This window comes from Electrona antarctica, assembly GCF_951216825.1.
Source record: "Electrona antarctica genome assembly, chromosome: 15".
Lineage (NCBI taxonomy): Eukaryota > Metazoa > Chordata > Actinopteri > Myctophiformes > Myctophidae > Electrona > Electrona antarctica.
Genome location: NC_136796.1, coordinates 12741248 through 12768711, shown reverse-complemented (window position 1 = coordinate 12768711; position 27464 = coordinate 12741248). Strand labels below are relative to the sequence as shown.

General features: G+C 42.9%; 2 protein-coding genes across 4 annotated transcripts in view; one reads left to right on the top strand and one right to left on the bottom strand.

Moving 5' to 3' along the window:
* Window positions 1-90: 90 nt before the first annotated feature.
* On the bottom strand, window positions 91-5550 carry ncdn (neurochondrin). The gene is made up of 7 exons (XM_079522261.1): window positions 4931-5550; window positions 3552-4644; window positions 3208-3377; window positions 2819-3057; window positions 2307-2510; window positions 1602-1744; window positions 91-1148 (listed from the first exon to the last, which is right to left on the bottom strand). Exons 1-7 carry the CDS (start codon window positions 5153-5155, stop codon window positions 733-735), a joined length of 2490 nt encoding a protein of 829 aa, XP_079378387.1. The 5' UTR covers window positions 5156-5550; the 3' UTR covers window positions 91-732.
* An 838-nt stretch (window positions 5551-6388) lies between these two features.
* kiaa0319l (KIAA0319-like) overlaps window positions 6389-27464 on the top strand; it is a 32773-nt gene continuing 11697 nt past the window's right edge. Inside the window, exons 1-16 of one of the 3 annotated variants that reach the window (XM_079521875.1) lie at window positions 6389-6709; window positions 9878-10047; window positions 10627-10749; window positions 12903-13171; window positions 13849-13950; window positions 18228-18519; window positions 20335-20436; window positions 20663-20760; window positions 21258-21345; window positions 21814-21906; window positions 22434-22566; window positions 22943-23048; window positions 23900-24022; window positions 25077-25200; window positions 26871-27003; window positions 27153-27301. In XM_079521875.1, the coding sequence (XP_079378001.1) occupies window positions 10647-10749; window positions 12903-13171; window positions 13849-13950; window positions 18228-18519; window positions 20335-20436; window positions 20663-20760; window positions 21258-21345; window positions 21814-21906; window positions 22434-22566; window positions 22943-23048; window positions 23900-24022; window positions 25077-25200; window positions 26871-27003; window positions 27153-27301 (1915 nt within the window). In that variant the 5' untranslated portion in view covers window positions 6389-6709; window positions 9878-10047; window positions 10627-10646. Of the gene's footprint in view, window positions 6710-7771; window positions 7888-9877; window positions 10048-10626; window positions 10750-12902; window positions 13328-13848; window positions 13951-18227; window positions 18520-20334; window positions 20437-20662; window positions 20761-21257; window positions 21346-21813; window positions 21907-22433; window positions 22567-22942; window positions 23049-23899; window positions 24023-25076; window positions 25201-26870; window positions 27004-27152; window positions 27302-27464 lie in introns of those variants that run through there. The other 2 variants (XM_079521873.1, XM_079521874.1) reach the window with 2 other exon arrangements.

Below are 27464 nucleotides of genomic sequence, written 5' to 3'. Positions count from 1 at the left end.
CTCTACCCCGAGCCACTGTCGCCCATAATAGCATAACAGACATGTTCAAACAAGCCAGATGTTATGCCAATATTGACAGCGATCCCAACAATGACTTAACAAAATATTTCTTTATTATTAAATGCATTTCACATCTAACAGATTGCTTATGCCACATCAATTCCATGTGACTGAACATTATGTTACATAGAAACAGTCCATTTGGTAGATATTAAGTATTTCCTGCACACAAGAAATTCTGAATGCAGAATCCTGCTTTAATTAGAAGGTTCCTATAACACATGGGCTTAGAGTGGAAAGAGGAAATGGTTAAAGTCACATCATGTGATTATATGTTGGGCAGAGTGAATGGAGAAAGTAAAATGAAAGAATAAAATAAATCCTGAATGCTACCGCTACTGCTTATGCGTTAAGCTGAGCCCTGCTTTATTAATTGTTTACCATCTTCAATATTTTTGTTTTTTAAATCTCTTTTTCATTTCTTTGGGAAAAGAGTAAACTAGACTGCACTAGAAAATGTCCCCATCCAAATGTATTGATATTGTGAATGGTGTATTGATACATGTAATGTTTTGAGTGTCATCTCTTCCAGCACCTAGTATGTTCTTATGTGCATGCTGCTTTTACAAATTCTCTGTATTTACAATATTCCCAGACAGAATATACAGTATACCATAAGAGCATGTTATCCATAGTCAACGGCAGCAGTCAGTCAGCCACTTTTAAACTTACTTACTTCAGTCCAAGTGATTTCCTTAGCTTGCCCATACAACTCAAAGCCCCCTTATCATGTTTCACCATACTGACTTTAATCTCCTGTTTACAGAGCGAGCACTGCTCTGCCATGGCGCACAGAGCCTCCTCTAGAGCAGCCTGCGTTTGTGGGTCAGGTAGTGCGCTACATATCTCCAACATGGTGAGCGTGTGTTTCAGCCAACCCTCCTCTTTAACTAGGGCAATGATCCAGGGCTGAGCCCGAACACAACCTCCAAGGGCCTGCAGACCCAACCTCCAGAGCTCCCCAGCGTCTTCCCACCATTCCTCCCAGCCAGCACTCACTCTTACTGGGCCAGGGCTAGAGCCAGAGTCCAGGGCACCATGAAGGAACCGTAGAGCCACAGAGAAAAAACGCCTCTGGCCTGGTTCCGCTGGAACACACAACACAGAATTAGATATTACTGAAATGATATGTAGCTTGCGGAGTTATTAGTTCAGTCAGGTATACTCGAGCGGGTTCATGCCATGCTCAAGGGATGGTTTTGTGCTGCTGCTGGTTCCATGTGACAGAAGGGTCAAAGTTGAACGAAAGTTGCTCTATATGGTAGAAATAGGTCTGGTCAACAATACAAATGACGCTAGTTTTGTGGATTAACTCATTTTTATGAGTGGCCCCCAGATCCCCACCAAATGACCGGAACTACTTAATATTCACCAAAACCAAACCAGTACCCCCACCATGGGACTCAGGCAATCAATGAATACCTTTGCAACCATTATATTAATGACAAGTATTTCCTACAGTCCAAAAATCTGAACTGACTAATCACCATTCAAAAGTAAATATCAATTTTATTAAATACCAAAAACCAATATAAACTCACCTGATGGAGCTGGTTTGAGCCTGCCGATCATCAGCCCCAGAGTGCAGAAATTGGCTGCTAGGACCAAGAGGCGGGATTTATGCACCAAAACAGGAAGAGCCTCATCCAGAAGCGATTCAAGCGTTTTGAAACATGCGTCCTTCCTATGTAAACACAGGAGATTGATATAGCATTGAGGACTCGTTTCTATTAACTTACAAGTGATTAGTGATGAGGGCACTGTAAACACTTCCAAAAGAAAGGCTATGCATAATATACAATGGATTCAAGTGAACAACAAGGGTTCTTTGAAATTCATTACGTGGTTATTTGTTGAGGGGCGCTAGCCCCTTCTATATCCAGTTTTTGGTGTGTGTACACACAAACTTTGTCCTACACAAGCATTCAATTCCCATTGACTATGAATGGAGAATTTATAGTTGGTACATATTCGACAGTTTATTAATTTATGTGAATCTCATTTACACATTTGATGTGTAAATAACCAGTAATAAAGTACAGTTCTTACTATTCATCTTAATTTAGAACGGTGACAATGCCACTAGGTCAAAGGTGTGTTGTTATCTGAAAATAGTGCCCATCCACCAGCTAGTCAGAATCAAGTATTCTCTATGACCATGGTATAGTTGTGTTGCAAGATCTTCTTTCATTAGTAATTCTATGACAAGTCTGTGGTCTCATCAGGTACACATAAATATACAGTACCTGACTCTCTCAGGCTCAGTGACAGTGAAGTTAAGGAGGGCTGAGCAGGTAGTCTCCATGCTGGGGTCTCTCCCTCCTTTTTCCTTCAGGATGCTCCAGCCCTGTAACAGGAAGTCCACCAAGAGGGCTGGGGTGTCCAGGGTAAGAAGCACCTTCCTAGGACCTTCCTCTGCCGAGAGGTGGCATAGAGCTGGGAGGAGATACCTGGAAAGTGTGAGCAATAGAGACATGATGGGAGGGGATGGAATAATATGTGGTATGATGACGAGGGAGGTGACAGATACCAAAGTTACCATGGGAAAGAATGCAGTAGGATGGGCATGGTGATGAAAAGAATGAGAGCAATGTAAAAAAAAAAGTATCATATATAGTGTCTGCATCTTGATCTTGCCATTTGATTGCACCTAGTAATTATGTTCACTTATTCTCCATTTGTGGAATTGCTCATTTGTTTGTAAATGAGTTGTTACACATCAACTTCTGGCAAATTATCTTTCTCTCTAAAACTTTACCTCAAGGCATCTCTGCCGGTCCAAGGCCCATCTTCATCACTGACAGACATCTCAGACATCCAGCTTGAGAGATGCTGCTCCGTGTTCTCTCCACGCATATGACTACTTGCGTAGCCAACCAGGAATGGCAGCAGGGCAGTCACTTCCTCCTTCAAACAGGAAGTTTCCTCAGCAAGCCAAGAGCAGAGACAGCGGAATGTAGCGAAAATGAAAGGGTCACCATAGCGACTTTGATCCACCTTGTAGACAAAAGAGTCGGTAAGAGAGATTAAAGTGACCACTGATATGTGGTGTAATTATGAACATTACGTTAACAGAGAACTTGGAAAACTCAATTGTGGTATGCAAATTTGTTTATTGTGGTGTGATGTCTACAAAAGGCCTCTCACCTGTTGCAGGTGGTATATTACTGCAGAGAAGGCCTCTTGCAGCACCACAAGGACCTGTCTACTCTGCTGCAGACTGAGCCCAGAGATAGCAGTATGTGGTGGAGCATCAGGCTTGATGGCCACCGGACTACAGGCCTGTTCCATGGCAGCCTCCATGATGCGGTAGCAACCTGAAGGTGAATTCACATTTTTTGTTTGAATCAGGAAAGGGAAAATAAAACTTAACTAGAGTCTAGTCTAATTTAATTAATTCGTTAATTGCATCTAAATTATGTAAGGACTAATAACATTTAAGACACATTATAATAAGTATTTATTATAATGTATTTAAAAAAAAATAGTACCAGTGAGTGTTTGCTGCAGCTCGGGGCTCAGCTCATTTCCAGGTAGTTCCTCCAAGCCCATTCGAACTTCCACACAAGCCCGGTTGACCAGCAAGCAACAGAACTTAGGCGGTCCTGCCGACTCCCACCCATACAAATCCAAAAGACATGCACTGAGGACCAATACTGAACCTATATGTTTAGGTGTCAACTTGGCTTGCATTATCGGTCTCAACACAACCCATAGACTTGATACAACTTGTTTCAGCTCGTCAGTCGCCGTCACTCCTCCTGGTGGGGGTAGGAACTGCAACAACCTGTCACACATATCCAGCCGATCCAGGTCTTTGGCTTGGCAGAACTCTTTGGCGACCCTACCTAGTAGAGCAAGCATTTCAGTAGGGTGTTTACTCCATACTTTGTATCTTGTTTTTCCCGAAAGAAGGCTGCCCAGCAAGACAACACCCCTCTCCTGGCTCAAAGTCTGGTTTTGTTCCAGTGCTTGGCACAGAGCAGGGACAGCACCCCTGTTTAAGAGCTGGTCAGGACCCCTGGGTAAAGTACATACAGCAGTCAAAACTTGGTAGCAGTCAGCAGCCAAGGCCTCATCAAGCTTGGAGGACGGTAATGATTTTTGAGCCACTGAAGCAACATTCTCTTCTACATTGCATCTCTCACTGTCCTCTCTCTCCAACACAGGTTTATTTTCTGGTTTAGCCTTGTCATTTGTTGTGCTGGGAACATCTGCTGACTGGACCTCAATATTTTGACTCTGCCCTGAGTGTGCTGCATTTGTCTTCATCTCATGGCTGGACTGGTTGAATGCCTGGCCTTCTTGTTTCTGTTGGTTCCACGTGGGTCCATCAGATATTATTCCCAACAGTAGCGGTACGGTGGTGAGGAGCTGTGGGTTGGAAGCCATGTCTGGTTCTGTGCTCAACGCAGCCAGCAGAGCCGTGCCCAGGCTAATGAGCTCCTCTGGGGGCAATTGGGCGTTCTCACTCCCCTTCACTGCCGTCACGAGGAGCCGAGCTGGAAGACTAACACCAACCGCCTCAAAGATACGTCTCAAAGTGGGCTGGTCAAGTTGGTTTGCTGGGCACAAACGAGTAATCTGCCAAAAAAAGGAAAGAAAATAACAATAATTTTAGAACAATATACCGGTACTATAATTGCAGAGCAATATACGGTATACCCACATACTGTAGGTCAATAATAGTGTTGTTGCTGTGTAAGTTAGTGGCTGAAGTGAGCCAATATACATCCCAACTCTCACTAACCCTACCTAGGCAGTGATCTATTCCAAATGCACAGAATATAGATATACAATGTCAATATACACACAAATGCTGGCCTGGGTCTAAAATGCATACTTCAATTACCACAAGATTCAGGCTTACCAGAAGAAGAGCAGCCAGTGTGTGGCTGTCGTTTTTAGAGCTGGTAAGAGCATGAAGACATCTCTCCAGCACCTCTGTCTGGGCAGCAGTCAAACCGTGCCCTCCCTCACCCTCTGGCTCTCCCTCCTCGTCCTGGGTCTCTTTCCCATGTTGGTGGCTGCCGCTGCTGCTGCTGGAGTCATCCTCGTCGCTCAGCACAGGGATGGATCCGGCGAACGCAGTCATTATAGCCGAGGTTTATTACTGTGTGTATTATTAATGCTATGTGATCAAAATAACAACCCTGAAAGCCGGTGGGTTACAACAAGGTGATATTCAGGGGCATGGTATTTTTCACTTGCCACGGTGCCATGTGTAACCTACTGTAGTGTACGCAGGCTAGCTCTAGTAGTAAGCTAACCCACTGAATGCCTCTGATGTTGTTGGTAAAGCCCACTTCTTTGCTGTTTACTATTCGATTTATTGCAATAAAAAAAAACGTCCCACGGGGTTCGTAGGTTTTAGCAAAGTAACCTAGTAAACCAACGTTAACTACAGTAAACAGCCCGGCACTCTTCTTTGACGTGACGTCCCACCCACGCAGAACGAGCTGGCACTTTCCGGAAGGAAGCTTACTTCTTTTCTTTCTTCTTCTAAAATAACAATCCTAGTTCCAGGATGTTGCATTACCGCCCACTGCTGGACGTCTTAATACATGAAATGTCTGAGTGGATCTTTCTAAAATCAACTACATTCTACTGCTACTGCTACTTTTTACTATGTTGTTTTAGCCCTCCACACACAGGGACACAGTATGGCTGTATGGGGCCGGCACTGATTGATTATTGATTGATTGATTGATTGATTGATTGATTGATTGATTGATTGATTGATTGATTTTTTTGATTGATTGAAGAATTTATTAACAGTTTGCAGAATTACAGTACATTTCAAGCACAAACTCAATACAAAGGCTGTTAACTGTGAGTGGACGACCCAATTAAGCATTACACTTGTTTCCAACAGGGTCCACCATGTTCAAATCATCAAAACATTTAGAGACGTACAAATAGACACTTCTATAGACAGAACAGGAATTCATCAAAAAAGAATTCATCAAAAATTGATTGATTGATTGATCAACAGAACAGATTGCAGCAAGGAAGTGTGGCACTGCATGGACAGGAGGACACAGTGGCCAGATTGTATCGGATCTGGGAAATCTGATCAGCTGCTTGTAGATCTGTTCTTTTAGTGACGTCCCACTTCTGCTGTTCCACCCAATGGACGTGAGCCACAGATATCTTTAAGCCAATCGGAACGTCGGTCTTTGGACAGTGACGACGCCATTTTGGTTGGTTTGGTTGCTGTTTTGAAACCAAACGTCATGATATTAATTTATTTCATACGCAGGTTTCCATCCATGAACGTTGAATCTCGCACTATATGCCAGCCGTTGTGTCACGACATTGAAATGCAACAATTACATATTTCTCTCACGTCACGTACTCTGTGTGTAGTACTACTATCTGATGGAGAAACATACTCAATATTGACAGCAGGAGGCGCCAGACGGAAGTAGTTAGATTAATTGCATTGTATGTTGATTTTTTTTTTTTTTTTACATCCGAGTGAAGGTGCATGAATCCGCAGGAGGCACCACAGTGACCACACACACATCAGCTGGGCTGGGCTGCATAGAGTATATATACTCTAAGGATGGCTGGCACATCAACAAACCATAACTCAACGCTACTGGTTATGAAGAAAGACCCGATGTGAGGCTGGCTGTGTATTCATGTAAGTAAAGGACATTCATGTATACGCTTTTAGTTTTGATACGGTTATAATAAATGTGCTCCTCCGTCGTAAACAGAGTCGTATCTGCATGACTTTAGCTGGCGATGCCGAAAGCTGTTAGCCCCAGGGTGATACTGATACTACACGATAGGCCCATGTAATAACCTGTTATTATGTAATGTACTGGTCGTCCTCGATCGGATAATTTGAATTACTGATATGTGAGCGGATATGGATAGTGTCATGTTGATTGATTGATCCGGCTTCACTCGCTGCACTCGTTCATATGTTGTGCTTATGCTGTTCGCTTGATGCGCAACCTTGGTTTCAGTGTGATCTCTGATGTTGTCGCTGGCTTGGCCAAAACAACTGATCCACAATGCTACGCGTCGCATCAGCCAGGCTTAGAGAGATTCGTCTGAATGGCCTAATCTCTTCACAGCCAAAGAAATCTTTACCTCAAGACTAGTAGCTTCATAATGTATGAACCCACCCACCATTTTGAATGAAATGATCCTCCAAAGGATTGTCATTTGTGGTACAGTAGTAGCTCTGGTCCATAGCCTTCTACTGCTTCTACGAGTCTGCCCTGCAGAATACTTATACTTATACTGCAGGGCAGAATCGTAGAAGCAGTAGAAGGCTATGGACCAGAGCTAGTACAGTAGTAGCCTGCTATCTTCACTGCTAAAGCACAATGGAATTGCTTCTCACAACTTTAATTATAATGAGGTTTTGTTGCTTGTGACCAAACATGTAAGCATTTAGGCATCTTTGGCTTATGACATTATTATTAAATCATTGTGGTTTACATTACATATCATATTGAGAGATTGCATATTACAGGGGCTTTAATTATTTATTCAATACAGTAGGATATACTACTAGGTTTGTCATCGGGGGACGGGCCACAGACACAGGGGGCCAGATGGATTGACTGTGGGGGTAGGTAGCATTGTGTAATTTGAGAGAGCCCTCCTATCAGACCTGTCTGCCTACAAACCAACAGAGCACTGACTGTGTGCTTTTGATTAGTCGACTCTGACTGGAAGAAAAGAGAGGGAAGAAACAGAGAGAGGAAATTGTCCCGGAGGCAATGGACCTGGTCATTAATTTGGGGACTTGGAAATGTTGCATTTGAAAACCCTGTCATCAGCTGTCATCTGTCATCAGCCCAGGTTACTGTAAGGTGTGAGAGAGAGAGTGTGTGTGTTTGAATCACCTGTTCCCTCTCTGCAGCTGTAAACATAACCCAAAATCTCGACTGGCCACAGGGCCATTAAATATGCAAACCTGTCTAGTCGCTTTTGCTGGGAGGTAAATGTGATTGAGCACGTCTTCTTCCGTCTTCTTTTCCTGGGAATTGCTTTGTTGCACTGTTGGACAGGTGGTGACACCACAGCTGTCACTGTGGTGTGTTTGGGACTGTGATTCAACCATTGATTATTGTATTGATTACAGAAGATGGGTGGATTGGACTCATGCTCCAAGTGACAACTCGCAGGTTTATTTGGAGAGTATGTTGGTGAATCTTGCCTGTGTGGCTGTTATGTTGACATTCTCAACTGTTTGACACACCTCTGCATTTGACCTATTTCTTGGTTTAGATTACAATAACAAGCTCTTGAAAGTATAGATTTAGCTTTATTCCTAAAAAATCTCTCAGGTCTACTGTGGAAAGAACAATTTTGCTAAGTTGCTGGACAGAATGTCCTAGGACATGTGCTGGCTGCTCTCTTTTTTCCATGCTTCCTGCAAGAACGTGCTTGAGAATTCTCAAGCATTTTGAGGGGAGAAAATGTGCAGTACTTCTGTTCACCTCTATTTGCAATTCAGCAGGCGAATGGCCCACAGTACAGCTTTACTGATATTTAAATTTCCCCTGAATGGACCGTCCATTTAAAGACAACCTGGTGTCCCTATTTTTGGCATGGGATTATATGCCAACATTTTCACAATCTTTCAAAAAACTTTCAGAAATTGTGAAAATAAGCAAACCTGGCTACAACTCATAATGTGTCACGATGGCTTGTGCTTATAATAAATCGGCGCTTTTGGCTATTTTTGTATGACAAGGTGGTTAACAGTTTTACGTCTTCATTTTTATCAGAATCGTTTCATATTTTGAAGTCAAGAACAAATGTTCTTTTTTTGACACAAAGCTCAATAGCCTATTGTGAGCTCATAATTTGCTGAACTGTTATGAAAAGTGTTATTGAACTCTTTAATCTAGACGTCTGGGTCTCGTTTGTACCCACAGGGACGGTGGGAAATATCTGAAAACGGGTATTCGCTGTTGTGAATTCTTGGTTCAGCGCTGTACTGTAATATCATGTTAACTAACAATACAATGTGCCTAATCTAGGTTACATCTTAAATTCTCTTTGTGCTGTCCTCTGGCTGGCTTATCCACCACCAAGTCTGATACTTCAAAATGTGTCTTCATCATAATTAGCATATTCATATGAAGCGTACTATGTTTCACCTTGCTTTGGGCTACAGTATAATTACTGCTCTGAGAATAGATGCCTTGAGCCACAGAGATATTAAATGCTGTCGTCACTGCTGTAGAAATGACAATGACCTTTGTACAGTGGAGCTATGTGTGTGTGAGCACCTGTCACACCTGCTTGTCTCTATTTCCTTCTTCTTTCATCTCTTACTCTTCGATTGTAGTTTATTTTCAAACTATGGTGTCTGTTAAGGAAATAATCATGCAAACTGTAGTGTTTGATAAGGAATACCCATGCAAATGTTAGTTTGATTAAAACTAAGTAACAACAACAACATACATTGGCTGAAATATTGGCTGTTCAGCTAAACTGTGGTTGAACATGAGATGTGATATTAGTCTAAAATAGACATTAGCTACAGTTTGTTTTTCTCTTTGTAATTAATTAGCATGGATCAGAAAGTCTGTGTCTGGCTGTCTGCTATGGAAGACAGAATATTTGGTAAACGGCAATTTAATTCTAGCATACAGTAAGGCTGCTTCGTTCCCACAGAGCTTGTATTTCTTCTCTCTCACTCTCTCCCACCCGCACCGTGAGAACAGTGCAGGGACTGTAGTCTGTAAACAATAACAACAGTTATTAAATCATCCATACAGTATATCATTAAATTAGGTGTCATACTTTATATAAATTTGTTCTCTTTCCCTCTGTTCAGACTGGTACCTGAATTGCTCAGAATCAGGAGGCGGCCATGGTGAATTTCCTCCCCAGCGCTGTGGTGTTGACCTGTGCTCACCCTTCACCTTGCCACAACTCCCTGCCAACCTAAGTCCTCACCACCTGTGTTTTTGCCATCTCCTCGCCCAACACCGGCCCCAGATAAAGGTAAAAAGAACATTGGTGTGGACATGATGGTTTGTTTGGTTTGATGATTGCCAGCATTTTGATCATCATCAGCAGTCATATGGGGCAGTTGCAAGCAATTCATAGAAAATCACACCCGTTGAAGTCATCATAAATCATCACATTCCGGCCAATCACAAATTCACAATTGGTGTCCTCAATTTTCTCATTACTTTTTATCCTCAAGTCCAATCATTTTGGACTTGAGTCCATCATTTTAATCACTTGTGGCGTCCTCAATTTCTGTCGTTACTTTTTATCCTCATACGTACATTGCTCAGCCAATGGTCCAGCTTGTCCTTGAAGCAGCTAACTATTGTCTGATCCCTGTGCTCATTGGCAGAATTACCGTACCACCGACCTGAGTGGTATTGTCCTTCTCCCCATGATATCATTTACATTAAAGGTTAAAGCATAACCATCAGTCCACCACCACCAAGAATAGTGTCACGATTCTCGACTCCTATTGCCTCATCACTGATTGATCCAGAATTCCATGATTGACAGTTGCCCATCACTGCTGTGGTCTCGCAATTTAATTGTGTCCTGTCTTCCTCTCAGGTCCTTGATCCTTGTGGAAAATGTCCAAAGCACACCACAGGCTGTTCTGCTGGAGGTGGACACAATCACCTCATCTCTTTCTGCTGTCACTGGCATACTTCTGGTGCTTGGCCCCTCCCACAGGTACAATTAAACAGTATTAAACACATATTGAAGTCTTATCTGTCCAGCTATATTTCATGACATATTTACTGTGTTAGTCAAGGGCTGCCCTCTAATAATAATGTTATTTCCTAGCACCAGTGAGGTGCTTTTGTGCCATTGTACAAGGGGAAACTCAGATTTTTTTTGTGGCTTTCGCCTTTATTTTATATATTTTATGGAGGGACAGACAGTAGGCTGACAGGAAATGGGGGGAAGACGTGCAGTAAAGGCCGTCGGGATCGGGAGTCGAACCCGCGGCACACTGCCAGACTGGATTACCAGCCAAGGTGCCTGGTACCACTGAGCCACGGCCCAGGCCGGAAACTCAGATTTTACAGATTTGTTTATTAAAACAGCGGATGGATGGATTATTTGAAAGGAAATCTTTACTGTACACAACATATGATGCCCCACATCAATACAATCCTTTGTAAACTGAATAGAAACACACGCCTTTGGTTACTCAGGGTGTGTCTTATCCTTAAGAATCTTACAGCATTTGTTTTAAGTTGTTGGTGTGTATTTACTTGAGGTGTTGTTCTGTGTCTGTGACTCTGTACTGTGTGTGATAGAGGGATATGTAAGCGCCTAATCCCACTTGGTCTGGTGTATTACAATATAAAATGGGACAATAGGGTCTCTGTGAGTCAAACAGAGTGATGCGAGAGGGGGAGGGAGGGCTAGCAGGGGACATGGGGTGGGATGACTAAACGGAGGCCAAAGAATCCTTTCTCAAAGAACCCCAAACTGTGTGTGTGTGTGTGTGTGGGGGGGGGGGGGGGTTGGGGAGGGGGAGCTTTAAATTACAAAGACCGGCATCTTACATCCTACAATGTGTCATGATTCTGTCCTGTTGCTCTGGCAACAATAGAATAGCCATGCATAATGGTGTTTGTAAGGGATAGTTTGTTGACACAGGGAAAGATAACGTATTATTACTAGCCTACTCTGGGCCACACAAATTGGGAACGATGCAAACTGGGAATGCATGCCACACCTGTTTTGCAAAACCCATTGTACTTGTCAGGGTATCCGTTGTACCCGTTCTCAGAGAGTACCCAGTTTCCATTAACATATGATTGATGCAGGGGATACAGGGATCCCTGTGGTTGTCAGAAACTGCTGACGTTGTGTTGATGATCATGTACACAAATGAATCTTAACTTGTATGCACAGGGGTTCAATATTTGCACACGATAGATATATTAGTTGTAATTATTTAATTTCCAACTGTTGTTTCTGCCTTCGTAAAGGATGATGGTATAGCTGGATGTCCAAAGACAAGCACTCTTCTGTCACTGTTTGTAACTCCATCTAAAGTGAATAATTATTTATGGCATGCATACTATATTCACACTTGCCTGCATCTATTCACACACAAACGAGTGATTTAATTGATTTCAGAGTGTGATACTGTCCTTGCATGTGCTTGGGTAGTCGGGTGGATTCCATACTACGCATAGCGTTTTAATCACAGCTTTGTTTTGTCAGGGAAAAACCTCACTTCCCTCACTGCTTACACAGTAAAATCCCTAGTGTTAATTTAACTCAAGGCGAGTGTACAGTACACGTGGAACCAAATGGACCTGTCAGGATCTATTTGGTTCAATTTGTTAAATGAACACTGAGGATTTTCCTGTGTACGTGGCTGACATGGCTCACTGGCTGTAATTGTTGTCACTGTCGACTGGGATTCATAGGAATGTGTCTGGTCACAGTGGTCAGTGTACGGTATGTCCTACTGTAAAGCTTCACGTGAAATTTAAAGAGACCAGAACCCTTAATTGTAATTGCTTTGGTTATCTATAAATGCACAGAATTGGTGTCGGTATGTGTGAGTGCGCGTGTGTGTGTGTGTCTGTTTTTTCCACACATTTTGGGTCTGATCGATCGACTTAAAACTTGGTGTGTGTATTGCTGGGGTCCTTAGGAAGGTTTTTGGATCGGTGGTTTTCCAGAACCAAAACTCCACATGTCTTTATTTCTGTGTGTCTGTCTGTATATACGGAGATCCTGTCATCAATATGTCATACGTATACTATACAACAACTGACGGGGCCCTAGTACAATATAAAACGGTGGAAAGCTCAGGAAATACAGATGTTGCTAATTGTTGTTGTCCTCTTTCCCAGGTGTATCAGCAGGGCTCTGCACTGTGACGGGCGGGGTTCTGGGGATCCACTGGAGTAGTATCATCGGCCTGGGCTGGTGGCCCCTGGCAGATGGTAGGGGCGGGGCCACCTGCTGGGAGTCTTGCTGTCTGAACCCCAGCTGCAGTGCCGTGTGGAGCCTGGGAGGGCGCTGTGTGCTCCTCCAGTGCACCCACAAGAAGGGCTGCTTGATCTCCTCGCTGCCCCAGCCCCACCGGGAGTCCCTGGGTCTCCTTCAGCAGCTGAGCAAGGTACAGGCCAGGGATACTGCCGCTAATGTTACCCAACAGCAAACAGTATTCCTGGGTCTCCTTCGGCAGCTCAGCAGGGTACAGGCCAGGGATACTGCCGCTAATGTTACCCAACAACAAACGGGAGAGGTGGTCCCTGTCTTGTATTATGTTAAGGTAGTCATTTTTGTTATGTTTTTGTAGGTGTGTTTTTTTGGACTGTATATGGCTATATGTGTATCTGTTGGGGGTGTGTTTAGGTGCAAGGGCCACGCCTCCATTCCCTTTTGCGGTGCGAATTTAAACTTTTGAAAGCAAGCGTATGTATGTACTGTATATGCAAGTTTTGTAATCTTTGTAAATTGAAAAATGGAACAATAAACAAAGAATAGCTGCTGCTAGACCTACTTTGAATGAAAAGCTTTTAATTATGTTTGCATTTCTGCTGATGGATCAGAAATTCATTGCAGAATGGTCTAGTTTAGTTGAATTGGATTAATTAATTGTTCCTTTACAGTATCTGGAAGCTTTGATTAGAGTCTTTAAAAAAAATGTTTTAAGTGCTTCATTAACACTTTAGCTTGAAGATAATTTCCAGTAATTTAAAATTCTTATAGGGATTTGATAGGGGTATGATTATTTGTGAAATTTGGTCTGCTTACAGTTTTGATAACATTCTGTATTTCTTGAACTCACAGGGCCCTAACACAAGGCGCAGAGTGCGTCGCCAGGCTACACAGAGAGGAAAAGGAAGCACTGGAAAACATGAGACGTACACGGAAGAGCCTCATACCAACACGGTAAGCTTGTAATTATTTTTAATTATGCCTACACATACGTCATGTCCTAGTATGAGCGAATAGGGGTCAACGTTTCCCTTGTTTGACCTGGCAAAAACCTGAGCATGTGTCTCAAAGACTATGATTGGCAGAATCGTGGAAATATTTGGCGGTCCCGTTTTCATTTTTCACAAGATCGTTGGTTGGTTGTTGGGCGGCAGTGGCTCAGGGGTAGAGTAGCCCGTAGAACAGCCAGATGCCAACCGTGAGGTTCCCAGTTCGATCCCAGGCTCCCCCAGAGTTAGTGTCGAAGTAGCCTGGAACTCACCTATGCTTTCTATGGCATAGGCAGCTCCCGGCAGGATCCGCCGGCAGAAACTGTGCGCAGCTGCTGGACATGAGACATGAGACATGAGACAAGTTTTATATCGTTCACAAATCTTAGGCGGGGAACAGCCCGCGACGTCCTCGTGAAGGCAGCCCCTAATCACTTAGAGCGACAGAGAGAGAGAGGAGTGTGTGTGTGTGTGTGTGTGTGTACGGGTGTGCGTCAATTTAACAAAGGTGCAGACGATCAGAAATCAGCAGAGAGAGATCGACGTTTGCGCTACTCTATGCCAATTTGAAGTTTTCTCCCTGGAAATAAAAACGTCTGGGTTTCCGAGGCTAGTGTCGAAGTGTCCTTGAGAAAGATTCTGAACCCATAATTGCTCCTGATGAGCAGGTTGGTGCCTTGCATGGTTTCCTCTGCCATTGGTGTGTGAATGTCATGTACAATCTATGTAAATCACCTTGGATAAAGGCGCTATATAAATGCACCATTTACCTGTCATGCACTACAATACTTCACCATATGTTGCGCTATAATGGAGAAAAAAAACATAACATGTAACGATGGTAAAAACTGTGTTGTTTTACCCGGCAAAGGAATGGCAGATTCGGCCAAGCCCCAAAATACCAGTATGTGTTTCTCAAAGAATAAACAGACTGATTAATGTTAAACAAGTTTATCAACATTTTTACTATAGCATTAAGTGCTATCCAAACTCATAACCTTGAACCAGAAAGACCTGCAAGCCAAATCAAGATGGAACACTCTCCCTCATTCCCCACCAGCTTTGTCTTTTGTGCAAACATACCACCCCTGAGTCCACGTAGCTGCCAGGGTCCACATGATGTGAATTATATCACCAGCTTGTGTCCGCACAAACTGTGTGCCTCTCAGATTTTGTTAATGCGCGCTGCAGACAAGTGTGCTGATACATATGCACATACGTTAGACACTAAAAATGGACACTGAGGAGTGAGTAGATCCATGAAAATCCAATTAAACGTGGTGTTTATACGGGCTGCACTACTTACAGTACTGCAAATGGAGTCCCATTGCCAACCTCGAAGTGACTGCCCAGGCTTAAACCCCCCTCGACCACAGAGACCACACGTACCTACTCATTCTACAACCATATTCCATGGAGCTGACTGCACTGGTGAGCATCTCAAACCTCAAATGCCCCCGGTGTCCCCCTGTGCCTATTGTGGATCCACACGCCACCATATAAGCCAGTGTGACGATTTCAAAGTCCTAAACAAGCAGCAAGTCACAGAATGGATTAAAGCAAACGGGAGGTGTTGGCGATGTGCCCGACCACACCTCGCAGCTAAGTGCACCCTGAAGAGAGACTGTAACACCTGCAAGAAGAGACACCTACAGATCCTTTGTGAGATCAACAATACCTCTGACACTACTTCCTACTTTGTAAATTCCACCACTGCAGTCAAGACGCGCCGTGGCTGGACACTGCAAGGTCTAACCAGGTGCCCCAAACCTCCCCCTTCTGTTGCCAAGTGTTTCCATATATACAGTGCCTCCCCATCAATCCATGGAGTTGCCCATCTCAAGGCTCGGAGACCCTGGACGTCAACTAGGCTAGCCCCCTGCCTACCCCTGTCCCCAACGTTTGTCTGGAAAAACATGTTGGAGGCAGGCGACGGCAGGGTGAACGGAAGCCTGATGTCCCCAGTATTGCACACCCTGAACCTGGGAGCCTGAATTCGTTCTTCATGGGGCGGCGGGACCCCTCTCTGCCTTTGCTCTCGCCAAGCTCAGACCTCAGCCGCCGGAACAATGCCCATGTCCACCCAGTTTCCCTGCCTGAAATCCCCAAGGACCCCCAAATCACTCATCCTAGTATGACTCTTCAGAGTTGCAAATCCTTACAGTTTTTGGTAGAAAAGAGTCATCCTAGTTATCAACAGCAACCCTCCCCCTGGCCTACTCATGGATTGGACCCACCCACTTCCTGCTGTCACTCCCTCTCAATCAGTAATCTCACCTGCTCTCACTCACACCTCAATCAGTGGCCTGCTATATATACTGCCTGAGTGCCTGTCCATGTAGTCATGTTTGTCAGCAGCAACAACTCCACCACCTGAAAGCCCTCTGTCCTGGAGCCTCAGGCCTTGGTTATGCGTCATTGAATAAAAAACATAACTGTGAAGCCTCACCACCTCCTTGCTCAATCAAATGCTTATCTGTGCAACGGAAAATAAAGGCTTAAACGGAAATCTCCTGTCTATACATTCTTGCCGATGTACCATGGTGATGTAATAGTCCATGAGCCAGTCTCAAGCTAAAACTATCCTACACCCGGCAAAGGAATGGCAGATTCGGCCAAGCCCCAAAATACCCGTATGTGTTTCTCAAAGAATAAACAGACTGATTAATGTTAAACAAGTTTATCAACATCCAAACTCATGACCTTGAACCAGAGAGACCTGAAAGCCAAATCAAGATGGAACACTCTCCCTCATTCCCCACCAGCTTTGTCTTTTGTGCAAACATACCACCCCTGAGTCCACGTAGCTGCCCACATGATGTGAATTTTATCACCAGCTTGTGTCCGCACAAACTGTGTGCCTCTCAGATTTTGTTAATGCGTGCTGCAGACAAGTATGCTGATACATACGCACATAACGTTAGACACTAAAAATGGACACTGAGGAGTGAGTAGATCCATGAAAATCCAATTAAACGTGGTGTTTATACGGGCTGCACTACTTACAGTACTGCAAATGGAGTCCCATTGCCAACCTCGAAGTGACTGACCAGGCTTAAACCCCCCTCGACCACAGAGACCACACGTACCTACTCATTCTACAACCATATTCCATGGAGCTGACCGCACTGGTGAAAAAACTATCCTACAAACCAGACATAACACATAACAGCGACAACTGGTTGTGGTTTAGCGTGGGGACAGAGAAGCTGGAGACCTCTATGTATGATTCAGTTGAATGTTTTAGTTTTTGAGAAGCTTATCTTCCTCAACCCCCTCTCCTTTCCTTCCTTCCTTCCTTCCTTCCTTCGTCTGTGTTTTTAATCAAGATGGGTGGAATGATTAAAGCTAATATAAGGGCAAAATACTTATCTTCCACCTATTTATTTACTTGAGCTGTGCAGTGATACAAAACTATTGTTGAGGCTTTGTGTTTGTTCTCTCTATCTGTATATGTCATTCTGTAACATTGTATTTGTTGCTTGTTGTACATTTTAGAGCTAAAGATTGAGATCTAAATTCCTTTCCCACGGTTACTCTTTATTTAGTTATCTTGACCTTCTATATTAAAATCATGTTAACGGATTAATTACAACCTATGTATGAGTGAGCAAACACATGCGATTCAACTCAACTCAACCAGGAAATCCGTTACACATTCCCTTCTAGAGATTCAGACTCCCTTTTCTTGACGTACTGACGTCCCAGTAACAGACAACATTGATGTGTCATCATACGTCACCAGGTTATTTAGTGCACTGTTTCTCAACTAGTGATCCATAAAATGTAAAAAAATAAAGAAAGAAAAAATCTTCACTTTTCTACATTACTAAATGCATGGTCAGGGACCACATGCTAGTTTTGATTGAAACCTTTATTTCAGGGGAATCCAATTGAGACCAGGGTCTCTTTTTCAATGGCGCCCTGTATACAAACAAGAACATTTACAGCAATGATTTTACATACATGACATGGACACACAGTACAAAAGATATAATACACAAACACATACACACAGAAACAAAACCTTATAACCAAATATTACAAAAAGCAGGTGCATATGCCTTCCTCTAGTGTGAGGTCAGTTAAGAGTCTTTTAAAAATAGTAAATGAAACAAGGTCATTCAACTTCAATTTGTGTTCAATAACAGCACGGACCACCAGTGGTCGAGGGACCACCAATCACTAACTGTACCAAAGTTGGGGACGACTGTCATGTTTACTACTTTCTTGTTTCTACAGGGAAGTGCCAAGACGGCTTCAGCTCAACCAACTCCAGCGGTAGCCCCTGCCCTTGCACGTCCTCAGACATCCAACCATAGCCATAGCCATAGCCAGTTGGCCAATGGGAGTGAGGATGGAGCACCAGCCTCCCCACAGGCGCACGCATCAGCAGAGGCAACCACTGATGAAGATGGATCTATGTCCGCCAATAGCAGTGATGCTACTAAACCCATCGCCCCCACCACAGCAGCTCCCATCATCACCACCACAGCAGCTCCCATCATCACCACCACTACTACAACACAGGCTGGTAAGGAGCTTAATGCGTCAGTACTGACATTGAGTATTTATCTTTTTATTTATTAACAATTAATTGATCATGTAATAGTGCAGTTTAATATTCAGGGAAGATGTCCCGTCTCTTAAAAAGGGATAGTTCAGATTTGTTTTTAACTTAAGCTGTATGAAATTGTGAACTATCCCTTTAAATCATCTCCTTGATTATGCTTTGAGCTTGGTCAGACATACAGTATATAATATTATGCTGTGAAAAGGGTGCTCCGGTGGATAACTGAGTAAGAGCACAAACCATATACTGTAAATCAGGCTATTAGTCCTTCTTTCAGCTGACCCTGGATGGTTTGAATCTGACTCGATGCTCTTTACTGCATGTCAAACCCCCTCTTCTCTTCCACCTTTCCTGTCAAATGAAGCATAAAATGCAAAATAAATAATAATAATTTGAGTCACATTACGGGTTTGAGAAACTTTTAGAAACTGCCAGAGGTACCAATTTAGAGTAGACTGCGCAGACTGCATTTCTTACATCTAAATGTGTTGAGGCTGTCAGTGAGTGGCCAAACAAAGCTTAGGCAATAGGAATATGTTGTGCTTCAATGAATGAGAATTTATTGTACTGTGTAGTTATCTGGCATTTTGTGAGGGAATTAAATAAGAATTAATTAGCTTCTTAGCAGAGTAAACAATACATCTCTCCAGATAAAATCTCATTTGGCCCATTTGATAACAAATGATGAAGATTATGAATTGAATACCCAGGACCTGAATGGAAACAAGACCGCAAGGACTTTTTTCGGTGATCTCATTGGACGTGTGTTTGACTGTACCCTGTACTGATTACATTTCTGCCAATAAAGTATTCAATCAATCAATGAAGTAGCTCTTTTGCCGCAATAACGCGCTAAAACCACTTTAGCAAAGACATCATTGCACAGAGCTTGACTAAGTGTATAATAAAGTAGCTCATGCTTACATACTGAGCACTCCTCCTGTGGGAACTGCTCACATTCTAAGGTTTCACTCGCATGGGTGATACAATCTAAGGATGGAATCCTTAGATTGTATCACACATGCGAGTGAAACCTTACCATCATAAAAAAACATGACGGAAATGTGAGCACACACGCTGTGTACAGTTGACCTGAGATGATCTTGGGTGAACAAACAAAGAAAAATGCTGCTGGGTAAACTGAGCTCCAGTATACTACTGACTTGCAGTACAAGACACACCTCTTCTGTCAGTGCCAGTCTCTGCATTGCCATTAGGGATGTCAACTGAGCTGAGAAATGTCAATACTAACGGGCAGATCTTTGATGACATTTGATTATCAAATTTTGCATAGACAATGATGCACACAATGTATGTTTAACAAGCTTTCGAAAAGTCATGTGAATCAATATTTATTTCATGTCTCAGAGGTTGGTGAACTATTGCAGAGTGACCCATTATTTTACCTGCAGGGTCACACCTTCTGATAGTTCTACTTAATTCTTTTCAGACATGAAAGAATGACTCATGTAGCCTGACAAACCGGTAAATTAATCCTGTGTTTCAGTAGCGTTGGCGTCAAAAATACAGCTTGTAGTGACATCGTGCTCAAGCATGGATTTATGTTTGTCTTTGTGCATGCACCCTGTGATGTCATGAAAGGCGCCTCTCACTTGACACTAGTGTGATGATGATGATTATTATTATTATTTATTTATTTTTTACAATTGTTTGCACATTTCCCCCCAAAGTCGACGATTATTCAAGGCTTGATTATATATTTGACAGCTCTAGTTGCCATGCCGTCCTCATGGATCCTGTACACTTTGTCCACAGCGGTGAGGGAGTTGGTGGTGTCTGCAGGGGACAGTGTGGAGGTCACACTGCCAAAGAATGAGGTGGAACTTAATGCCTTTGTTGTCCCAGAACCAAAGAAAGGTAAAATGGAATTCTCTTAGTCCTTTGAAACCTGGCCTACACTTCATATTGTATAATACACTTATTACTTAATACATAGTTCAATGAACACAATAACGATGAACAACGAAAATTAACACCTTGAACCAGAATACCGTATAACTGTTAATGTTCAGGTTCACTGTTTTTATTGTTGGGCATTATTCAGTGATAGGTGGTGATTTTTCTTTCTCGTACCGTTTAACAGGGACACATTATGCATTCGACTGGCTTCTGAAAACTCACCCCAAAGACTACAGCGGCGAGATGGCGGGAAAAGACAGCAAGACACTCAAACTCAGCAAGGTACCATTGGAATTAGTATGGCTTTTGTTTCCATTCATCTTCACATTCAAACAAGACATGCACCTGAAGTTGGGTTGAATGTATACATGGAGGAGGATCATCAGCTTCTTTAGAATGTGTGCGCGTGTTCCCAATGATTGTGGGGGTTAGCAGAGATGGAGTACTTGTAGAGAGGCTGGGGAATTGGGAATTGGCTTTACTAAATTGGGACTTGAAGGGGAGAAAATGTTTTTCTTTTGTCTTGAAGGGGCATGTTTTGCACAATAACGATCTCTGTGATTCATACAGTAGGCTACGTTTGTTTACCTCAGTCACTGATACTAAAATCTGATATTTTATTTGTATCTTTTTCTATGAACCTGTGACTTGACACCCATACTGTTATAAAACGAAAATAAAAAAAGATTTTGAAAAGAGAATGTGTGTGTGCGCGCGCGCAATTATGCCACCTCTTAATCAATTATTTCTCTTTATCTCTCTCTCTCTCTCTCTGTCAGCTGACTGTTGGTCTGTATGAGTTTGAGGTGACGGTGGATGGAGGCGGGGTCCATGGGGAGGGCTATGTCAATGTCACAGTCAAGCCAGGTGAGGTGCAACCACATTTAGTGAGAATTCAAACGGTATTGTTTAATTTAACTCAGAGAGCGCTGGATAAATGAACACTTTATTTTGTTGCCCTTGTGATTGTTTGTATGAAGATGGAAAGGACTCTGAAACTGTATTTTTACCATCTGACACAAAACCCTACATTAATGTCACCAAGCTGGGTAGCCACTTTATTTCATGTATGTCATCTACAAACCAAATCTGTTTTCCAAAAATAGATCTACAAACACGTTTGTACACGTTTAAGTACACTGCAATTTAGCTCTAGGGTAAAGCAGCTGCATTCCGACACAGTATTTTGGTGCCACACAGTAGTGACTCTCTCTCTCTCTCTCTCTCGCTCACCTTTTTTCTCTCTGTCTCACGCTCTCTCCCACTCTCTCCCACTCACCAACACCTGATATACTACTCACTTAGCCAGCTAATGTCTTTCTTTCCACTTGACAGAGCCGCGGGTAAACAAGCCTCCTGTCGCCGTGGTTTCTCCAAAGTTCCAGGAGATCTCCTTGCCAACCAGCTCCACTGTGATAGATGGCAGCCGTGAGTCTATACTGTACCTTGTCCTTGTGTCACGCGCACATACATTGGACACAAATGAAGTACACATAGACCATATGCATATTCACGCAGCAGCCATATTGCTCTTGTGTCGTACTCTGGGCAGAGAGTGAGTACGATGTTAGAGCAAAATGCCGCCATGTGAATATGGTTATTAGGCTCTAAATGAGGCTACCTGAGATGGTTTCTCTGACATTAAAGAGTTAATGTCATTTTTAAGTCATTTTGTATTCATTTTTCAGTTGTAACTCTTTAACCCATTTTGGGTGGGAACCCCTTTTGGTGTTAGCATTATGTTATGCTTTAGCTATTGAAAAATAGCAGATCTACAAGCTCATAGCACGCCACTGAGTGGCGCGCTACGAGCTTGTAGGTCTGCTATTTTTTAAAAATCGAAGAACGACTGACATAGAAACAGCTTTTTCAGAAAACTGTCAGGATGTAGAAGACATCTTCACATTTCCTGTACTCGTTTTAATATCTTCATGGCTGTCTCCTCCTCTCCTCAGAGAGTACCGATGATGACAAGATTGTGGCATATCACTGGGAGGAGGTGAAGGGACCTCTGAGAGAGGATAAAGTATCTGCAGACACTGTACTCCTTACCCTCACTAACCTAGTGCCTGGAAACTACACGTTCAGGTACAGATGAACATGATGTACTATACCAGGGTTTCCCAAACTTTTCAGGCCGAGACCCAAAAGATAGATTAAACGTTTGCCCGGCCGGGACCCAAACTAGTGAAAATAGCAGATCTACAAGCACACAGTGCGTGGGTTTGCCCACGCACTGTGCGTGGGCAAACATGAGTTTCATAGTGCAAACATGATAAACATTCAATTTACAATGCACCTTTTTTCCCCTTTTTTTTCGCTGCTAAACAGACTGAGCCTAGTGTTTTCAACAGTGAGCGTGAAATTGTTAAAGAAGAAAAGAAAATAACATACAAAATAATCAAACTATATAGATTTTGATAGCTTATGCTATGTCTCTCCTCTCTCTTCCTGTATGTTCCAGTCTGACAGTGACAGACTCCGATGGAAACCAGAGCTCTACCCTGGCCACCCTGTCAGTCAGCAAGGCAACAGACTACCCGCCTGTGGCCAACGCTGGGCCCAACCAGGTTACATCCAACTCCTTTATTATTCCATCTATATTGGCTTCCATAAAAGGCTGATAGAATAGCCACTTGTCGCGGTGCTGGGTTAAGATAGTATCGTGAAAAAGAACAGAACCTGCACACGTTCCAATACATTTTAATTACATTGTTTCAAGCCTTGGGCTCTCTTCGTCAGATCCAAGAGTCCAGACTCTGAACACTGTCATTGTAAAATATATTGGAGCATGCGGGTGTGCCTTACGCGACATAAACAGGACGTACTGCATGAGCCACATGGCTTGGAACTGTTGGTTCGCAAGGCTAATTAATGTTTATGAGTGTGTGGGTTGTATTCTTTAGTGGAGGAGGCTGAACAAACAAGGACACGCACATCTATACCTTTTGGCTGGGTGCTGGATCAAAATCATATTTTAAGAAATGAAGAAATCGGCACACCAATTTCGGCTCCCAAGTTTCTTTACTTTTATTTCAGGCAACGTTTCGGGCCGCAGCCCTTTGGAAGGTCTGAGGAAGGGCTGCGGCCCGAAACGTTACCTGAAATAAAAGTAAAGAAACTTGGGAGCCGAAATTGGTGTGCCGATTTTTTCATTTCTTATATGGGTTGTATTCTTTTTCATGTCTTTGTATTCCAAGAATGCTGTTTGGTTTACTGAAGTAACACACAGTCAATTAATGTGTGCATTTCTTTGGTTTTTCACTTAGGCAGCAGCTAAATATACAGCTCAAAGCCCTACTTCTTGGTTATCTTATCTCATATACTTTACCCGTTTACCGTATATAAACCCTTATGCCCACAAGCTAAATAAAAACATCCACAAGCTAAATGAAAACCTCTGTTTTGCAACGTACTGTAGGTCATCACATTACCACGTAACGTGGTCACCCTGAATGGCAACCAGAGCACAGATGACCATGGATCCCTGGCCTACGAATGGTCCCTCAGCCCTGAGAGCAAAGGCAAGGTGGTGGAAATGCAGGTGAGAACTATGACAAGATGCTGTGGTGGGAGGGAAATCATCCTGGAATAGTATAAGACCTTTTTTTTTTTTACAATATTTATTTTATTTGGAAAAAGCAGTACAGTACAGACAGCATTTATATTTATACATAGGACACAAGTGCAATTCCAAGGATTTTTTTTTCACCCCTCCCTCCCCCTCATGCCCCCTCCAAGTGACTCCATCTCCAATGTCTCTGTATAATCCTCGCTTTCTTCAGATGGAGTACATATGGCATCAAGTCAACACTTAACAGGGGCAACAGGGCAATATCACTTCAGAGTGTACATTTCAGGAGAAAAGGAAGAAAGAGTGGGCAGAAAAAGCAAAATACACACACAATAATAATACCATAAATGGTCAAAAAACATTGTAAACCTGAGTTCCAACTTCCAGCAGTGGAACCCTTCCACTGCCCAACCTCCTAACTAAGGGATAACCTCTATTCACCTTCTTGTGCTAGAGGGCCCTCAACCCTGATGACAGCTATGAAAGAAAGGTCTTGCATAGTAGTATGACTCGATCGTATCAAAACAAATGCAGCATTGTTGCGAATAGTATAAGACTTATACTATAAGTATACATACAGTATAGCCAACAGTAAATGGATTTATTGCACTCTCCTGGAATTTAACTCTTAGACTGTAACAAAAAATAAGTCTATTGATATTTGTGTGCGTGGGAGTGTTTTAAAGCTGTTCATGACAGGCGCGAAAATAATGCTCGGACTTCGGATGTTGAAAATGGAATGAAAATGCGTTTCCTTGCAATGTATTTGCAGGAGAACCGAATAAATGCATGCTGCCTGTGTCTTATCTGGTTTGATACATACAACAGCATAGCGCAACGTGTTGGGAGTTTGTCGATATTTTCTGCGAGTGACACCCATGCCAAACTACACTAGGCATAACTAAGGCTCAATTCTGAGTTATACTCGACTCTATTTGAGATTCCGAGTTCTTCCATGATGTCTTGCGAGAAGGAGTGTTCTCTTGTGAGAATGCTGGCTCATTTTATTTTACTTAACTTTCAGGGTGTGCGGACCTCAACCCTTCAGCTGTCTGCCATGCAGGAGGGAGACTACACCTTCCAGCTGACTGTGACAGACTCAGCCAAGCAGCTAGACACTGTCAAGGTCACTGTCATCGTGCAGCCAGGTGAAAACACCTGTTCCATATGGCTCATCATATATGTTAATTAACCGCTCAACGAATATGAAAATAGACTATTTACAACTAGCTTTGTCTGTTTGTACCTGCAGCTGAATCAACCTCCTGATCGACACACACACACACACACACACACACACACACACACATACAGCACTCAGTTCAGACGGGTCTAATTATTATTTATTTTTTTACATTCACAAGATTTTCACATCCCTTGAGATTCCTAGACACCGTTTTATGACAGAAAGAACAGCAAAATTCCGAAACGGCTGTCCATATATTTGACATGCTCTCTGATTACAAGTTGTATAACCTGTACCAGCCAAGTATTGGTTCTTTACCATTTCTCTACAAATACACAGGAAGGGTGAAATACCTATAACACATTAGGGCCGTATTGTATTTGGCAGGCTGGTTCCTTGCATAATGTTCCAAACGTCATAGAGCTAATGTCAATGGTAGCACAGGTGTCATTTATCTCAGTTAGTTTAACCTTTTAGTGGTAATAAAACCTTTAGTTGATAATAAAACATTTAGGTGCTTGTCTAGACGAGGACATATTCTGCGTTAGCCGCACAAGTATTTAGCCGATCAGCCCGAGCCGTTCTTAATGGGAAATGTATTTGTGTGCCGGCACATGTTTGAAAGCTTTTTATTTGAACTCAACCTGTAAAGTGAACCCACATGACCCATTTCAGCAGGAATAGCACCTGAATGAAAAGGGCATCAGTATTTGTATTATCCACATATCTGTCATATCTCACGATGTGATGTGACCTAACCAGTAACAATCTGTGCCAGGAACGTCGGGTTACGTTTTAAGCAGCATACCCTTTTTTTCATTTAAAAAACAAAAGGTTTTTCTGACGTGCACGCGATGTGCACATGGATGCGCCCCATGCGGTTATTTATTCTTTCAATTGTCCCCATATCTCTGGCAACTGCACTGCGTTTGTTTAAAAGGTGGGGCAGATTGGGTTAATACACATCAACTCTGTATCAGTAGCCATTCATTCAGTCACTGGTGCGTTATTCTGTTTATTTAACCTTTTAATAGATATGACTACAACAAATAGGAAATGTATTTGTTTGCCGGCACATGCTTGAAAGGTTTATATTTGAGGAGCACCCAACGACCTGTGAAGTGAATGAAAACTGCATCAGTGTTTGTATTAACCACTTACTGTAAGCGCTATATACTTAGTTGTATGACAAATGGCAAGAAATGCCAATCTACAAGCTCACAGCACGCCAAGATCCCACACGCTGTGAGCTTATCTATCGGCTTTTTTCTTTTGCAATATTTTAAAATGTATGGAGTCTTTTGAAAAACCTTGCCTATAGAGAGTATGCGCGTGACATCATCATCAAACCAGGAAGTTATGCAGGAATGCCTACTGAGTGGCTAAAAACTACTTTCTGGCCTTGACAGCCCAGCCATCCAAACAGAGAAGTCATCTCTAATTGCATTAAACGACATTAAACAATGTTAAGCTCACTTTGCCTGTCACTTTGCCACTCGATTTGCCACTCGATTTCCCATTCCCGTTTATGCATGCGCATACCCTCTATAGTGACATTGATGGGGACTTTTAACTCAAATATTGACTCATTGACTCAAATAAAACCCAGTTCACCCCTTCCTCCCCCACCAGAGAACAATAAAGCCCCAAAGGCAAACGCAGGGCCAGAGAAGGAGCTGACACTGCCGGTAGACCGAACCACACTGGACGGCAGCAAGAGCAGCGATGACCAGAAGATTGCCACCTACCACTGGGAACAGACCACGTGAGTCAGACACATAGTGACAACAATGTCCTTTTCTGCCTCACTGTCGGTCAAGGAATAACTTGAATCTCAGGCGGTTCGTCGGTCATGTCTTGGATAATGTGGAAAATTAGAAATTATTGGTGTCTCCCTCTTTCTCTGTCCATAAGGGGTCCAGATGGTGTGAAGGTTGAAAACGCAGATAGTGCTGTTGCCACGGTGACGGGTCTCCAGGTGGGCACGTACGAGTTCACTCTGACCGTAACGGACGACAGGAAGCTGCAGAGCGTCGATGTGGTCACTGTCATTGTCCGAGAAGGTGTGTGTTTTTATCACTTTTTCCGTTATCCTCCTCAATTCAAATATCTATGCAAAAGGTGGTCAATATGGGATGTGATTTCATGAAGTTGTTTAGAGGAAACATTTGAGCTGTCATTGTATAAAATAAGAGGATTTGGGTTAGTGTCTAGTGGTGAGAATTA

Coding starts and splice junctions, on each gene's coding strand:
- ncdn (XM_079522261.1), bottom strand. CDS start 5,155: ATGACTGCGTTCGCCGGATCCATCCCTGTGCTGAGCGACGAGGATGAC. Junction 2,511..2,818: donor ACCGGCAGAGATGCCTTGAG/GTAAAGTTTTAG, acceptor CACACTTTCCAG/GTATCTCCTCCCAGCTCTAT. Junction 1,745..2,306: donor ACTGAGCCTGAGAGAGTCAG/GTACTGTATATT, acceptor GTGTTTACATAG/GAAGGACGCATGTTTCAAAA.